The 18,456-nt window shown below is 42.8% G+C and overlaps 1 protein-coding gene across 2 annotated transcripts in view; it reads left to right on the top strand.

Moving 5' to 3' along the window:
* Window positions 1-18,456, top strand: part of ATP9B (ATPase phospholipid transporting 9B (putative)) — a 3,609,114-nt gene that overhangs the window by 3,189,329 nt on the left and 401,329 nt on the right. For both annotated transcript variants that reach the window (XM_069620656.1, XM_069620655.1), the window contains exon 22: window positions 8,211-8,355. In XM_069620656.1, the coding sequence (XP_069476757.1) occupies window positions 8,211-8,355 (145 nt within the window). The remainder of the gene's footprint in view (window positions 1-8,210; window positions 8,356-18,456) is intronic.

The raw sequence follows: 18,456 nt of genomic DNA, 5'->3' as shown, positions 1-18,456 counted from the left end.
CTCATGGGGGCCCCATTCGAGCCTATGCATTCGGCGCCTCTGAAGTTTCTGTCATGGAAGACAGCTTTCCTCGTGGCCATCACCTCCGCACGACGAGTTGGAGAGATCCAGGACCTATCTTGCAAGCCTCCATACTTGACTTTTCATGACACGAGGGTGGTGCTGAGGACGCACCCTTCCTTTATGCCCAAGGTGCCGTCGGACTTCACCCTCAACGAGCCCTTGGTGTTGCCAGTTTTCATCCCGTCGCCTTCGTCGCCGGCCGAGAGGACTTTGCACTCGCTGGATGTAGCTAGAGCGCTGAAGTTCTACGTGGACCGCACAAAGAGTTTTCGGAAGACATCACAGCTGTTTGTGAACTTTGGGACTGTGAATCAAGGGAAGGCTCTCTCTAAGACTTCCATTTCCAGATGGCTCTCCGGCTGCATCATGCACTGTCACCGGTTGGCCAACCGACCGCTGCCCGGCCGTCCGGGAGCCCATTCGATCAGAGCAATCGTTGCTACCACGGCGTTCCTGTCTGGTGTGCCCCTGCTAGACATCTGCGGGGCTGCGACGTGGAGGTCGACGCACACCTTCACAAGATTCTACTGCGTCGATCGGGACTCCAGGGAGGAGTGCAGGGTCAGCCAAGCAGTGCTGCGCAACCTGTTCGCCTTAGGTGAGCCTGGTGAGGAGGTAAGAGATGCTTAATGTTGAGTTGTTGTATTGCTTAATGTTGAGACTGTTGCCACCTCCCATGGTTGTGCATGTGTGTACTGCTATGTATTCTCTTATTCATGAGCATGTGAATCCATGCCAGACCCCATGCTGGAGAAGGAACAAGTTGCTTACCTGTAACTGTTGTACTCCAGCATGGGTCTGGCATGGATTCACATGCGAACCCTCCCGCCTACCCTTCTGCGGCTCTTCACTTGGTCATACTGCCACTTTACGTGCTACCAAATCTGAGGATGGCTACCAGGGGCGGGGCTTAGGGAGAGGGCAGTCATTGGCTGGGGGCAGTATGACCCAGAGACCAGTGATTGGTTACTACTAAGAAAGACAGATCAGAAACGAAACTGATACTGATTTTTTTCTATACCGAGGATTCCCGGCCTGACGACGGGGAATATTCATGAGCATGTGAATCCATGCCAGACCCATGCTGGAGAACAACAGTTACAGGTAAGTAACTTGTTCCTTCCTGCCTTCCTGCCTCATCCTTACATTGGTGAACGGGTAAATTATTGGCACATGTGGTGGGGGTGCCCCCGTGTAAAGGTATACTGGGATGAGGTCCTCGGTTGGATCAAGGATGTGGAGGGGATTCAACGCGAGTGCGCACCTCTTCTTGTTTTGTTTGGGCTGGAGAGGGATGAGGACAATTTAGAAGGGTGACAGGGCTGGTTGCCCCTCTACTGTTGGCGGCGCAAGCATGTATAGTGATCGAATGGAAAGCAGTCAAGGCCCCAAGTAAGAAAGAGTGGGAAAAGGTCACCACTGGCATATGTTTGATGGAAAGGATCACTGCAGCTCTACATGGGAGATACGCACAATATGAGGCATTGTGGCAAGATTATATTGACAAATACATTACTTGTTCCCAGATCAATACAGATATCAGAATACCAACCTGAAAGGATATAACCTAGACGGCTGGGGGATGGCTGGAGAAGTTTTGAGAGCTGGGTCGAGCCCAGCACATATGAGATAATGCTCTGGAGATCATTTTTGCTTGTTGTTCATTAACCAGGAATAGGTTGTGAGACTCAAATCTGAACGTAAATGGTAGTTTGAAGAAAGGAAAAGACATATTGTTGGACTCATTTTGAACGTAACACTGTTCCTGAGAGGGAGGCTGGATGGGAAAAAAGGTTTTGAAATGAAGTTCAAACATTTGTAGGAGAAGGTGTAAGAAGATTATCCTTTCTCGGTTTGACAGCATTATAGTGAATAGTAACTGTATGTTGAATAACATGTTACGTTGAAAACTCAATAAAACCAAGTCTAAAAAAAACAAACTTACCCCCCTTACTCCAAATCTTCCCCAGTCTTACTAGAACAAAGGAAGGGTGTCCTGGCTCGCTTTTCCAACCAAAATCTGCTGTCCTTGATTTTCAGGGGTTGCAGGTACGAGCTTCACTCCGGTTGGGATCTTTTGCTGGTACAAGGACACTCGGTCGAGGAATGCAAAAACAAACGATGCCGCACCCCTCTAGGGACTGGACTCGTGTCATAAAAGCAGGTTTCGCACGATGCATGCCGCACACAGCGATGCTACAGGACTCAGCCCCTGTCGGATCTTCCGGCCTATCTCGGCTTCCCTTGGTGCTAGGATGCTGATATCTCGCAGAGGGTGTTGTAGCAGAGGCAGCTGAGGGTGTGCCAGGTTTCAGGCAGAAACTCGAAACGGTGACGAAGTTAGCACGTTAGCCCAAAAACAAAGCTGGTCAGCCACAGGACGGTTCCTGGGCACTTCCGAAGGTGGTTTGTGTGCTGGGCACCAAGCAGACGTTGGGAATTGATGGTCCCTCCACTCCAAGGGTCGTAGAACCTTCGCAGGGCTACTAAAGATCTTGAGACAGACAAGGCTCCACCAGGGCTGCAGCAGAAGTTGGTTGCCAGGCCTCCTTCAGTCAGGTTTCTGGTTTCTTCGCGGGTCTCTCAGCTAGATACTTGGCTCCTTCAGGTTTCTCCAGGATCTCTGAAGATTGCGTGCAGGGGTACAGGTGAAAATGTCATGGCAAGGCCATGTTTGACCAGTAGCCACAGTCAGTAGGCAAACGTGGTAAAGCTTAAACAAAATTCCCCTAAAAGTGGGGAAAAGTCACTGCTGCCACCAGCCCATCTTTTAAGCACATCTCGAGTAACCACAAATCCTCTGAGTGTTAGTCGAGGGCAAAACAAAAGTGCACCCCGTTGCACTTCAGTGTAAGCTGCTTTGTGCAATGATAAAAAGTTACCACAAGTGATACAAAAATAACCGCAAGTAAGAACATAGTAACACAAATAAGGGGGGAACACTGTTTCCCAGTACTGATAGCCTTAAGGACATATCAGTTTCCCCATAACATTTGAGCAAAGACCAGTGCAGTGAAGCTTAATGCTTCACTGTACTGCAAAAAAAAGGGTCCGATTAAAAAATAAAAGCAAAATAAAAAATAAATAAAAGCAAAAGGTTTAGGGGTTCCATAAATCTGGAAGGAAAGGTTCAGTAAAGAGAATCTTTCCAAACAACGGGAAAGTTGGCTATTATTAAAATGGTGATCCTTCCTAAATTGTTATATTTGTTTCTTAACATCCCAGTTTGGCCAAGGTCTCCGTTTTTTAAAGACTTGCGGACACTATTAATTAAGTTGGTGTGGAGCCCTAAATCTCCCCGGATTCGGTGAGAAACACTCACTGGCACATGGGAACGGGGGGGGGACTAAATGTACCTAATATGGAGCTTTATTAATTAGCAGCTCAAGTTTCATTTACATCGTACTGGATGCTGGGCTTGCAGCCAGTCCATCATGTATGTGTTGAAAGGCAGTCGGCCAAGCCTTACTCTGGGAAATGACAGAAGAGTCTCCAAGTTTCAAAAGGAGAGGAATGCTAACCTCTGAGCAAAGCAGAAGCAAGACACGCAGCGTCCTGCATCTGCAAGAGACCGAGAAGAGACAGACTTGTTACAGTCAGTAACCAGGAGGCCAGAGAAACCAAAGCTGAATGTGTGGTGTCTTGAAGCGGAAAGAGAGAGAGAAGCTGAGACTGGTGGTGTGACCACAGGAAGACAGTGGTGGACCAGAGGTCCAAGTAAGGATGCCGAAACTGCACCGATATGACCAACTCTGGACAAGCTGACATCTGAGATACCAGACCGTCATCCAAGACGAATGGAGGGAAGAGAGGCTGGCGAAAGGACACGAGACACCATACTAGAAGGAGAGGGGGAAGATCCTCAATGAATAAAAACCCTGGTAGCCCTAAGAAACTAAGGTACTTGGGATAACGAGAGGCCCAGTAGAGTGAATGAAAACAAATGTTATTGAAATACCCATACTCATCACATTTGTAAGAGAGATAAGGTCATAAGACCAAACATAACAAAAGTGAATGAGAATCATTATTGGAATACTCATACTCTCACAGTCAACGGAGAGAACATTGGAATACTCATACTCGTCACAGAGAAAACATAGCAAGAGTGATTGAGAATCATTGTTGGACTGCTCATGCTTGTCTTAATCTTGAAGGAAGTATTGTACAGACAGTACAAAGACAAGGGAAAGAGAAATGTTCTGGGAATGACCCAGATTGTAATAATTCATACCAGAAATGCCTAAGCAAAGTAACATAAATGGTTATATGCAGGAAACTTGACATCAAGCTGGAATTGGGGAAACCATATCCAGATAAAAAGCAAAAGGAAATCAAAAACTATGAACTATTCAGGAACATAGGAAATAGCCCAAAAGGAAATAATAGTTCTGTGATAAGTTTACCGGTGGAAGAGAAAAGGACCAACCCTTATAGAAGAAAACAAGAAAAGACTCAACAGTCCAAAACAATAATAAGAGTGACTGTATGAACTGATAAAAATAATCACTAAATACTATCTGAAGATCATCTTTTGAAAAGCGGCTGGAGGATAAGTCTAGAAACAAAAGGGATGCCTCATGAAACCTCCATTCATCTGCATTGTTGTACAGATAGGGAATATAGGCCATATAGGAAAAAAGTAATGAGCGAAAAAAGCCAGTTCGGCTATTCAAATATCCACATTATTTTTTATCAAAATTCTTTATTTAATTTAAATTAATTTTCCTATAAATTTAACATACAAAATCAAGTGATATTACTTGTATGGTGTTGTCATTTGTTAAAATAAGTTGGCTCTAATATTACACTCTAAGAGCTTAATAGACCTATGGCGTTCCATTAACTCCTATTTTGCACATGCACTTTTCTTGCACAAAAATGTTTATCTATTGTAGATAAAAGTATTTGATGATATATTATTTTTAACAAGAAGGGACGTATGTTGTACATGTTTATATTTGTAACGAGTTTGTATGTTAGATTTTTAGGAAAATGAATTTCAATAAAATAAAGAATTTTGATAAAAAATAATGTGGTTATCTGAATAGCCCAAACTGGCTTTTTCTGCTCTTAACTTTTTTCCTATATGGCCTATATTCCCTATCTGTAGAACAATGCAGACTTAATGGAGGTTCCATGAGGCATCACTTTTGTTTCTAGTCTGTTGATTTATCCCCAGATGCCCATGAAGAAGGGTACTCCCACTCTAGTGGTTTTGATGGAGGATAGGTCCACACAGCCTCCTGTTTTTGAGTTGTTAGAATTAGTGGTAGGGTCAAAGAGGTTGGAGCTTGAAGGTGGACAGTTTAATTTCAAGACATTCACTGTCAACTGACGACCACTTTAGCTAGTTTTGTTATTTAGGGAACCTTGTAGAATAGAGAAAGACCAGCTTTATTCAATTTCTTTAATACACCTACCAGTGAAATGTCTAATCAGAGTCCGTGTCTGACCTACCACACCACTTAGAGAAAAATAAAAATAGGCATAGTGCCCTACACTCTTTGCTTTCTGTGAAGTGTCTTCAGAGATTCCGGGGGCCTTCCCCTGGGCCTTATTCCAGTGTTCAAATCCCCTAACAGTTCTTCCAAAAGAAAAGGTTCTTGTCAATCAATCACCCACAGATCACAAAAGTTCTCTGAAACTCTGCACAACACAAAAAATCCAAATTCCTGAGAAAACACAATGTCCAAGTGTCTTCAGCAGGAGGGTCATTTCCTTGTTCCCTCTCCCCCACTTATCTGGACTTCTCTTTACAGCATTCCAAAATTGGGTGCCTCTGTGCTTCCCACTTATCTGTTCCTTATTTTCTATATTGGGATATATTGGCTCCCTAGGCTTTGTGGGTAGAATAGTTCCTTTCTCCACACTTTCTCTCTCCCTTTAGTAAGTCTCTTGGATATGGGCAAACTTTGTACCTTCAGGCTTATAGGGTCTACTCCAGGTAGCGTGGGACTCTTCAACAGCCGTGATGTAGCCCATGGTTTTCTGTTCTTCTTGCTTGGGTATGAGCGGTTGTTGCTTTCCTCTCGTTTTGATGTTCTTATTCCCCTTTGCTTTCTCGTTGTGAACAAAGCTGTTAATCTGCTCGGTTCCACAGTTCAACGCAGCCCTCTGCTCTGCTTTCTCGTTGTGAGCGAAGATGTTACCCTGCTTGGTTCTGCGTTTCAGCGTGGCACTCGTTGTGAGTGAAGGAGTCACTTCATTCTTTTCCCCTGATTTTGGCTGCCGTTTGCAAGCATCTGGCCCACCACGTTTGTGGCATGGTCACCCCTCAGGTAGGCTTTGGCAGGGACCGCCATTAGATCTCTGGTCCTGCCCTGCTCTCTGTGTGAACAGCAGCGTCTTTCTCTGATGTTCTGCTTCCTCCGCACCACCGCTGGTTCAGTGCTGCGCTGCCCCTCTCTGACGAAGGTACGTCAGAGCTTTGCCTCTGCGTGTCCTCTTTCCTCTAACGAGAGGTGGTGTACCATTCATCACAGGACGTTAAGCACATATAAGGGTCAACATTCTTTGAAGTCCAACACATAGTAGTGTTGTCCATATGAATTATTTCCTTGTAAGTATATAATACATTTTCTGTAGGCAGTCCCCCATGGGATTGGGAGTTGTGTCCCCTGAAGGGTAGTCCCTCCCAGTGAGGTCTCGCTTTCCCAAACCCCTAGGAAGGGTTTTGCTTAGCGGGGTTACCTCCCTAGCCTTAAAGGGGATGGCTCTCCTTAGGGAAGAAGGGACGAAGTCTCCAGATTTGTCACAATACATTGTTATGAGATGACTATAAGATAGACCAGGGTCTATTTTGGTACTTTGATTTGACTCAAGTTATGTTGGTTAAGCAAAGTGGCCTTGTCATAGCATATCTGTATCAAATGATCTGAGTCTCTCTCTTCTGCTCTACCAGACCTATCTCCTGTAGCAGCTTTTCTATTTCTGTGCTAGCCTTTCCGGTACGTGAAATCTGAATGCCTGTAGGATGCCTGAAGGCATGGCTAAGTGGCCATTCCAAATGTAAGCAAATTATTGCTCCCATTCCTCCTCAGTCAGTAATTTATTGGTATGCACCAGTAATTTATTTGTTGACACTGGATCACAGATTTTTGTTATGCAGGCTTGGTAGCATTTTTTGTTTTTGAAGGCGTTTGCTCCACTTTGTGCATCTTGTGTAAATAGTTGCTTTTTTTTAGCTGTTTTAGTTGTGTGCAGGAGACAAGTGCTACTGTTGTAAGGAGAGGTTAATGCAGGAGTGTTCAGAACAGTATTTCAGTAACTTTACCTCGAATCTCATATCAGAAATATGGAACAAAGATACTTCAGTGGCATTTGTAGTTGCTGGTTCAGGTAGTCTTCTAAGTTGACCATAAAATACGTACATTGTGTGGTAGAGTTTTAAGATTTTTAAGTTTTTAAGATATTTTGATATCTGCTATTATAAATCTCATTATGCCCTTTTCCTTTGTTCCCTTATTCCTTTTGAATATTTGGTAGAATGTTATCCTGTTTTATTTAACGATATTTCAGTAAGTGGGTAGCATACTTGTTGGTCTGAGGAGAGTTAAATGGAAGTCGGTAGTGTCTTTTGAGTAAGCTGCCTGTGACCAGCACCAGAGGTTTAATATTGATCCAATAAAACCTGAGATATTTACCGACAGTGGAGTGACTCCAGAAATAATTTAGGGGATATATGTTAATGCATTGCAGGTCCCTTTGTACATGTGCACAGATTATCTGATTTTGCCATCTTTCAGGTTTGTTACATTTTTATTTCACACCGTTTGCATAAAGCCTCAGTATGAGTAGTGTAACTGTAGAAGAGTATATTTCAACAAATAATGACCTTTAAAATCTCAATGTTGCCTATGAAGTGCGTCTTGTTGAACTTTTTGAAAAGTATGTATTCTTTTTTAATCTACTTCCCAAATAAAATTGATATCTATGGCCAAAATGTAAACTGTGAGGTTAGGCAAGCAGAACATAGTAACCACATCAAATGACTGTAGGTAATGGCGTACCTTGCAATTATTATCAGGAAGGCAAATAATTCACTCTGAACATGAAACCTGTTCTCTATGAATGTTGTAGAAATATCATACTTTGAATCAGCCCCTTAGAAATGCCAATCAACTTGCTTTGTTTTTTTATTCTAGGTCTGTCTAAAGTATTACGAGCATGAATTTGTGGAACTTGCGTGCCAGTGTCCTGCCGTGGTTTGCTGTCGATGTTCACCTACGCAGAAGGCCCACATAGTGAAGCTACTACAGCAGCACACTGGAAAGCGTACCTGTGCAATTGGTAAGAAAAAGGACATACTTCTGCTTTCTAACCTTCGACATTTTGATCAGAATAAAGGTTTGGAAAATTCACTTTGTCCGTTTCAATAGTCAGGAAAAGCCTGTAAAATGCTAAGGATCTAATCAGAACATGTTTTACAACCCCTCCCATGGGGATGTCCCAATTTCTGTAAACATAGGTTGACATTGCTTTAATGTATGTTATGAGAGATTAGGTAATATATTTGATCTCCCTTTTAAATCTTCATTACAGCCATTTTCGAATGCTGGCATTTGTAGGCTGGGTAGGAGGTTAGTAATTCCAAGATGACACTTTTGAATCGGTTAATTAATCGGTTTCAAATTTATTAGAAAAACGTGCTGCAAGGTGCATATTTTGCAACACCCTTCGGAAACTTTATTAAAATGTGTCTTCAATATTTGTTTCTAGTATTTGCTTCTGCCCATGCAGATTTGTATTTCTCATCTCCAAACCTGAGATTTTAAATGTGTCAAAGGTGTTAATATTATCCATGGATAGATGTATTGCACCTGTTTAAATAGTTTATAGAGACTTGCTGAATGGCGACAGATCCCTTTGAAGAAATTTAGCAGTGTGTGGTCATGCCTTCAATTGCTAAACCTTATTGTTGTTGTTAAACAAAATGTGTGAGCTGTGGTGTTTCTCGACAATTTTATCTGCCTTGCTGCAGCCAGACATGTTCTGTTTGCATCCTTTCTGAAATGTATATGGGAAGTTTCTGAAAATGTGTTTCTCTTTCATACATGGGCAGGGACCTAAAGCCTATTCAAAAGAAAAGATACTTGCCTTTTCACAACATTAGGATCTGTCGAAATCCCACTGGTGAAGGGGATTAGGGGCTTGGCCTCAAAATATGTGTGGACAGAGGGAATACCTTTCCTCGTCAAAATATGTCATGCATTTCTTGCTTCTGTTGACTTACTGCATGATGAAAATTTGAAATCTTTTTTCTTACACAACAGCCAACCTGCATCATTTCCTTTCTCACTTTATAAAGAAACATTGGCAGAGCCAACAGTTTTTGCTGTTGCCATAACCTTCAGGTGACCGATCATGAGCATTGGGGAATGGCTGTGGACATGGGGAGCATGACAAACGTACTGGTGTGTGCAGTTTTTTGTCAATGTTAGTAGTGGGTGAGTTTTTCTATTTTAAAGAACATATAAAAGTGGTAGCATAGACCATTTTATTTTGCTGCGGGTGGGAACTGAAAAAGTGTAAATACAAGCAATAATACAAGTGTGAAAATATGATTTGCGTAAGTACGGAAAGAATTTGTGAGATTACATGTGAGAAATGGGAAACATGTAAAAATACATAATTATTTCAATATTCTATGTTAACATGTAATGATTTTTAAATGTGACGTTAAGTTTACATGAAATTTGTCCGTTGGGTCTGTCACCTATGGTAAGTTGTCTTGCGTGTGTTTGCGTTCTGCTACTTTCAGTCATAGATTTGTAATGAAATACTCAAAATAAAAGCTTTATAGTGGAAAGGGAACACCACTAGACAGCCCATTAACACCCAACATGGAGCAGCCCAAGAGCGATGATTACTAAATTAACAATGACACAAATACGAAATTCCTATTTTGTGTTATAATTGTTAACTATACACCCAAGTATAGTGCTAGTTTAGGTAAGCTATCCACAAAGGGATGTCTAAGAAGAAGCTCAAATTCATCCTTCCTGTTCCTTATATACCTGTCATTATTTTGTTTAAGAATAGGAGCAGTGCATTATCACATGATCCTCCCTCTATCGCCTATCTACGATATAGAAGAGATTGGAAAGTGTCGTAAGAGAACAGTACTTAACCAGCAGAACGGAGTGCTTATTTTATTACCGTTGGGAAAATTAGACTAAGTTGTCCCCACTGAGAAACCTATATGTAATGTATAGGTTATATGCTGATATCTGCAGGAGATTATTTGTGACAAATTGGATTCTGCCTCACAGGAATAAAAGGATGTGTAGGGGTAAAAGGGCCTTACCAGCCTTCAGACTTCTACAAACCAAAACACAAAGCAATCATAATGGTAAAACAGTGACACGCAAGAGATATACCTCCTTCACCTTTTGTGATAATGTGAGCTGAGGGAAGGCTGTACTCTCAAGAGGGGTGTGAAGGTGAAACATTAGTTACCCAAACAACACAGTATCACAGTCCAAAATAAAGGGAAGGGCCAATCAAAATTCTATACAAATATAAACATTTTATTAAACAAATCGCACCATCTGCAACTAGAACAAAAAGAGATTACTATACAAAAACCCATCCCCAAAGGAAAGAACTGAAGGGATGCGACAGACTGGAGAAAGTAGCACTTTGAGTGTAGTTCCACGGGTGGTAGGTAAGCTACTACCACAAAAAAAGATAGTGGGTTGAAAACAGGAGTGATCGTGACCTAAGCAGTCTCTAGGGCCCAAGTTGACTGTGGGGGCAGTTCAGTATCACAGTACCTGGATTCAGTTCTTGGTAGGCTGACGCATCAGACCCGGGTACAAACGTTGATGCGAGCTGATCAGACTCCGTCGGGCGCGTAGAGCCCCTACCAGCGAGCGCGCATCGAGTAGGGTCGAATGCGGGTGCTCTGTGCAGTTGTACAGCGGCGGTTCAAGTGATGCAGGTCGGGGCAGTGCCAAGAACGCTTCAGTTGGCCTGGCTGTGTCAGGCTTTGGCCACTGGGAGAGGTCGCAGAGTTACGCACCAGCAGTTTGAATCGGCGGGCGACGGTCATTCAAGTGGTGATTGAGGGTGCATCGATGTGCAGTCAATGAGGCAGCAGTTCTCGAGCTAGCGGGGCTGAGCAGTGGTTTTAATCCTTAGTCAGTGAGTGACCCTCCAAAAATACGGTTCAATTTCCAGCGTTGAGCAGACTCTTCAGGGCTAGCAGGTGATTTGCTTCGATAGGACACGAGGAGAAGGACCGGATGCAGTGCCAAACTGGTTTAGATATAGTGGAATAGTTTGGCTGGTTGGAGGAACGCAGACACAGCACCTTTCCTATGGTTCAGGATGCGGTGAACACAGAGTGACCGATTCAGTGGGAAAGAACAGGGAGCTTTGGCTGGTCTGGCCCTCCGGTTGCTGTGAGGCCTTTGCAAAGAACCTAAGAACACAATACTCCTGTTCAGGGTCTGCTCTTCTGGCACAGAAGATCTGTTGCAGAATGTTTGGTCCTGATCCACAGCACTGGTCACTCGCGGTGTACCTTAGAAGTGGGTAGGGGACAGATCATCCTTCTGGCTTGGACGGCTACTTCTTTACCTCCGGCGGTGCAACTGTCACAAAGGAAGTCCATATCAGAATGTTCAGAACGTCTCTTCAACCTTAGACGATGCTTGAGGAACTGAGGGATTTCTGCTGAAGGGGTGCAAGACTCCCTTCTTTTAAAGGCACGAGTCCTCAGGTGATTGGTCTAAAGCTAGCCTACTTCAGGGGACCAATCTCTGCTCCTGGCTGGAGTGGCCTTTGACCTGTTGATCTTGCACCCAAAGTGCTTTGCTCCAGAGGAAGTGGAGGAGACCAGAATGGGAAAGAGAGTGTGAGGGGTCAGAAATGAGAGCCAGACACAAGGTTGTCATGTTTTTGTCACATGTTTTTTTTTTTGGAAAAGGGTTTGGTAAAATGCGTCTCTGACCCTATGCTAAGGCGGAGTTTCCCTGCCTATAAACCAAAACTAAGGATCTTTCTGTGTCAGGATGTCAATAACTGAAAAGCAGTCCTTGTGTCTAAAACATCCTATCCTGACGGTCACACTACAAAAACAATAAAAATGTGTAAGGAAATATCATCATCTTGAAACTGGTAACTGAAGTAAGAATAATTCCAACACATTGTTCTCCATGGTGGAAGTCCTTGGCTCCAGAGGGTGGGTCGCTCCCCCTAGATTCTTGAGTAGAGTGAAAACTGTTTAATTTACTAGCAGTTCCTTTTTTTCCTACTTTGTTTCACAAGATTCACGTTTAAACAGTAACTTCTGTTACTGTCTTTCTTTAATGCAACTTTCTCCTTGATTTGGAAAATCAACATCAATCTTTCCTTGGTTCCGGAAATCCACGATTTTAAAAATGTATTTATTTATTTTTTATTTCTATTCGGTTTAAGAGCAGAAAAAAGAACAATAAACCATTACAAATGTGATACATAGTTATGAAAAAAGAAGAAAAAAAGTTTACCATAAATTACAAAGAACTCTATAATTAATTACTACCATCCAATAAAACCAAAACATTTCCTGATTGAAATTATGCGCCCACTTCCATTACTTTACAGCATAGTTGTAGACACTCTTAAAAATGAGGACAGGGTGGAAGTTGCTCAGATTAGTTTCATATTGAGCCAGATGCCCTCTAATATCTAATTTAAAGGATCCAAGGAGATAAGATAAGATAAGAGTAACCTACTGAAAGCAGTGAACCTCTTTCACGACTCACCTACATTCAGGTAATGAAATTGCAACTTTTCAGAACTTGCACAACAGTAGATGTTAAAGCTATATTATGTCCAGAATTTACTCTATCCCAGAAATATTCTACGATAATCCCTTCCTCCCGAATCACAAATCTCCTATAGAGGGCCAGTCGCACATTCCAGGCTCCCTCACACTCCATTAAAAGATGCCTTAACGATTTGTTTGAAGGAGTATCACAGATTTTACATTGTTTATTGGCTTTGTCCCCTTGATTCCACATAGCCAACACTTCCCCAGTATGTAATAAATGTAATCTTATCCTCAAAAAAGTTGTTTCTCACTAGTTTATCTGGAAATTTCACCAGGTAACGTGGGAAACAACCAGGTTGTTTATCGATCAAAAGGAAGGGGTTGGGTGGTGTTGATTGCCTCACTTTTACAATTGTTTCAATCCAATCGAATATTTCCAGCTCTCGTTTTACTTTCAGTGGATTTGTCACTAAGGTCTCTAGATTTAAGTCAACCTTTACTAAGGACTCCTTCACTCTATTTTCAAAGTTGACCAGAATCTTTGATCTGGAGTGTTCAAGATGTATTTTAATGTCCCCGTACAATGTGGAGTTTCGTCCGGTGACAGTATCCTGATAGTGAGATCAGTTTTCAATTTGCAATGCAGTCGAGTGACTTTAGGCCTAGCTCGAATCGCAGGCTCCAGGAGCCTTCTTCCATAACCGTCCTTCCAGGATGCTCCAATTTATTTGCCAGAGCCACAGCTCCGCTTCTAGACCATATAAAATCACTGGCACTGACTTTGCCATATAGAATTTTACTAATGGCACAATATAAAATTTACAATATTTGGAGTTTAGTTTTAGCATCTCAGACGTCATTTGTGAGATTTTCTCAGCTATATCTGACTCAACTTTATGAAATGCAGGACTAGCGTAGATTTTATAGCCCAGATATGTTAGTTCCTCTACCCTTGGGATAGTTTGATCATCCAAGACCCAATTTGAGTAACACATCTTTTTCTGTGGGTGTCTGAAAACTACAATCCTCGACTTTAGGGGATTTATGGATAGCTCATTTAGCCTGGCATATTCGCCCAGTTTAGACAGAAAGTGCTGCAGTCCTATCGCTGTTTTATCCAACAATATGATGTTGTCTGCATAAGCGTAGACAATGGATCTTTTCGCCATTTAGCACTGGACTGGCCAATGCAGCCGACTCCAAATAAACACCCATATCTGCCAGGAACAGATTGAAAAAAAGAGGGTCCCCCAGGCACCCCTGCCTGACTCCCCTCTCAGCCTTGATTAACTCTGATAGATGCCCCTGATTATCAAGACGCACCCTCAGAAATGTGTCCTTATATAATTCAACCAGCATCGCCAGTAACGTTTCCGGGATCCCCCAACCCCCCTATTTGCTCCACAGTAGCGCCCTGTTGACCTGGTCAAAAGCCTAAGATAAATCGACCCAGGCACCGTATAAGGGTGCCTCTCCCTTCCCCATGGTGTATTCACTTGCCAGATCTAAAACTAGACCGTTCAGAGTGGTAGAAAGACCTCGTCTGAAGCCTGTTTGGAAGCGAGACAGGATCTGTTTTTTCTCCACCCAAATTGATAGTTCATTTAGTAGAAGTTTCATAAATACCTTACTATCTATATCAAGGAGGGCGATTGGTCGGTAATTTGCCAGATTTAAACAATCGCCCCCCTTGAAAAAAGGTATAACTAACGCGATCTTCCATGAGGGTGGAAACAGTCTCCTCTTAAGGATCTCCGTAAAGAGCTGATACAATAAGCTGGACCACAGCCTCAGGTCATTTTTGAGAACTTGGTAGGTGAGGCCGTTCGGATCAGCAGCTCTAGGTGTTGTTGATTTGAGGATAATGTCACCAATATCCTCCTCATTGAAGGATAGACACCAAGCAGTATTTGGAACTGGGCTATAATGGGCCCCCCTGGGGGTCCCAAGGATTCCTGACAGCTATTCCACTTATCTAGATAATGATACTAGGTTGCATAATGTACTGTTGGTTTGAGGTTCTAGCTGTCATACGACCGACTCAAAGTTTCTGCAATTCCCTTCATTTAAAAGTTGCAGCATCAATTCCCCATCTTTTTATAGCTGTATTGCTCTATGATTGCCTGACCAGTGCTTATAGTTTGCCTTTACTCTTTTGGCTTCCAGTCTGTAAGTCTCTAAGTCAGAATGTATCAACTTTAAGCCTGTCAGACATTTTCTGAGTTCCCTTTTTTTCTGCCAGGTTGCCTCGTCGAAGCTATGTACATGTTTTTGTTTGTTCCCTGCCGCTGAGTTACTGGGGGCTCAAGTTAACGACATGAATTTTACAAATTTATCCGGGTGACATTGAGCCTGCCAAATACAGTTGGCTGTCTTCTTTAACCGATTATTCAAGTTTTTCCCATCTTGTCTGTTTGACAAGCCCAATTTTCCCTTTCTTGCCAGAAAGGACCTGCAATGTTTACAGCTGATGGTAAAGCTGATAAATCTGAAAATGACAATTCCGGGAGTGATCACTGCCCCTATCACTCTTTATTGCCAGGATAGAAGAATGGGCAAAGAGACCTGGGGAAACAAATATATAGTCCAAAACAGATGAGGACATGTCTCTATGCCAGGTTGCAATGGGGCCAATGCCCCCCCCCCCCAGAGCAGCCATTCAGCATCTTCAAATCCCAGGAATCCAGGAAGTCTATTCAAGTCCGCCCATTTTTTGAGATTCTTCTAGCAGCTGGGCTGTCTTTCCCGCTTAATAACTGCACATCCCCTGCAAGGACTATGTTAACGCCTCCAGTGTCTGATTTAATCATTACTAGAAAAGAGGCCAGTGTTGCCAGGAAGATCAAAAGTTCAGAGCAGGCGGGGTTCCAGTAGGCGAGGTTCCAGTAAGTGTTAATAATTACCCAAACAGGATCTGGTATTTCATAATTTAAATGTACTCTACAAGTCTGAATTCCCATGGCATTTTTAAATATCGGGCTAATGGTTATTACTGCCTGATTTTTGAATGCCATCAGGAGACCACCTGATGGTCTTCCTTTTGGTTTTTGTGATGCTGGTAAACAATTTATTGTATAGCCCTCGATCTCTTTAGGGTTTACCAGCCACGTTTCCTGAAACAAAACTAAATCATTCAAATCAAACCGATAGTCTCGCATCCTTTTGGCTTTGAAAGTACTGGAGCCCCCCGTGTTCCAACTTGCTAGATGCAAACCCTTTCTTCTAAAGCTGCTGGGTTCCTACTCCCAGTTTCTGGAGTACTTGGAACAGGATTTCCGGCAAAATAGTCAAAGCTTTTTTCTGAATAATATCTCCACTGGTTTCCCTTCTTCCTACAGTCTGGACTTTTTCTAGGTCCTCCTCTCCCCTCCGGCAATTATCCTTTGCAGTCCTCTCAGTCAAAAAGGACTTTGAGCAGCATCCATCGGAGGATTGGAGAAGACCTTTAGAGCCAACCGCTCTAAATCTCTGTGTTCAGGGTGGCCACCTGGGCCTTCTTTGAGCTGAGGCCCACTTCCACAAAATAAGAGTCTTGTAAGCTAGGATATATCACAAATTCTATATCATTTGTCGAAAATAAGAAGAGATTTCTAACTTTTTTTAAGGAAGCCAAGGATCAAGTAGCACAGCGAGTAGAGCGCTCGCTTTGACATCCGTGCAGAGCTTGCTAACGCAGGTTTGAATCCCAGCGGGGCCAAACTCAGCCTTTCATCCTTCCGAGGTTGATAAATGAGCACCACACACCGTGGGTAATAATAAGAAGCGCTCAGATACCTGAGGGTTCGTAGCGCTATATAAATGCCAAATTATCATTATTATTATTATTATTATCATCACAGATCCACTAAGGGATTTGTCTTGTTTGGTGTTTGTTGAGAGTCTTAACCAGACCCTTGGTATAGCAAAGACCAATATTTCCTCTGGATTGTTTATAGCTTCTGGCGACTTGCTGATCTGAACAGGTTGCCTATTTCCTCCTGCTCTAGGTTGTGCTTAATCTCCATTGATTTTCCCGTGCCGTTCCACATGCCCACGATAGAATGGAGATTTCCTTGGCACGGTTCCGGCCCCACGAAGGAGATTGAATTTGTGGACACAACTGACAATGCAGATGCTCCTTTTTTATTAGTTTTCAGAAATATGGAAGCAAGCTTTATGTTAGCCCCCTGATGGGAACTTTGTATCATTTTATTGGTGGTGCTCAGCTTTGGCATCGATGGCTTCTTCTGCAGAAATATTGGTGCCCATTTGATACTCGCTGACATGGCGTCCGACTGGCTTGCGGAAGATGATTTGTCTTGCTGTCAGCTGTCCTTTGCTTCAGTTTTTGATGACAGAGTATCACCCACAGGCCGCTCTGAGACTTTTTCTGAATCGTCCTGCAGGTCTGTTTGAAGACCTACACTCACGCTTATGATCTCAATTTGTTCTTGTGGTTCTCTTTGTTGACTGTTGCGTGATTTCTGAAGACATTTCCCCGATTTCCAGGATTTAGTACCTTATGGGGATAGAATTGACGTCTTTTCTGGATTGATTTTGTTTGAAATGTCTTTATTTTCTACATCTGAGGAATCATTACATGGGGGCAACGTAATATTCCTTTAAAAAAATGTGCTCCTGTATTGGTGATCCTTATGCTTTTCTGATTTTTTGGCTTTTTAGGGTCTTTCTTAGATCGTGGTAGGGGCGTGCTCGATCTTTTTTTGCCCACTTGTCTCTTTTTCCATTTTCCTTCTCCCTCTGTAGTTCTGACAACTTGCAGGTGTCCAGATTGGCTGAGTTTCCACCGTTGTTACTGATGCCTCAATGTGTAGTGCGGTCACTACCGTATTCATCTCAGTCTCCTCCTCTACCACGTGGGCCATTCTCCTGAATTCTTCCAAAGTGGATTCAGAGTGTGGAGTATCATCAGATATTGGATTTGAGTCACTATCCGGCTCCCTCACCTCTGCCTGAGGGGGCGGCTTCCCTTTCAAGAGCTGTATTAATTCTTGCAGTAGCTTCTGGGTGTTCTCTTCTTCTGTTTTCTTGAGGTTTAGAGAACCTTGCATTGATGAAATGTCCAGGCCTTGCTTGACCAGTTTGAGTCTCACCTCTTTCATAGTAGGAGTAATGATGGAGTTTATAACGGACCCTAACTCCACCCATTGTGATTCACATTTGGCTATTTCATTAGTAAGCTCTAGAAGTATACCTGTTTGGGACTGTACTTCTATTTTGAAGAGCTCAAAAAAGAGACTAGAGAATTCAGCACAAAGTTCAAGGCTGCCAAGGTCCCTTCTTTGAGGTGTGCATTATCCATAGTTCCCCCATTGTCGTAGATGTTGTCCTTTCAGTTACAACCTCCATTCTGCCTTCAATAATTGACGTGCAGTCATGTGGATTACGCAGATTTCCATCTTCAACAATCAGAGATACTCCCGGCCCGCGGAGTAAACAGATGATCTTCCATTCCTGCCATTGGGGTTTGTAATGCCTTAGGGGTGGGGGCATATAATGTCAGAATCACCCTCAACATCATTTAGGCTTTTGTTACTTTTTTTCCCAAAATTATACTTGATTTTCTTTGGGATCTTTTTTGTTGCGACTGTGTATTCTAAGCCACATTTCCAGCATTGTGTCAAGACAGA

The sequence above is a fragment of the Ambystoma mexicanum genome, chromosome 5q (genome assembly GCF_040938575.1).
Source record: "Ambystoma mexicanum isolate Mex_15411 chromosome 5q, UKY_AmexF1_1, whole genome shotgun sequence".
Lineage (NCBI taxonomy): Eukaryota > Metazoa > Chordata > Amphibia > Caudata > Ambystomatidae > Ambystoma > Ambystoma mexicanum.
This window is presented reverse-complemented; position numbering and strand designations above follow the sequence as displayed.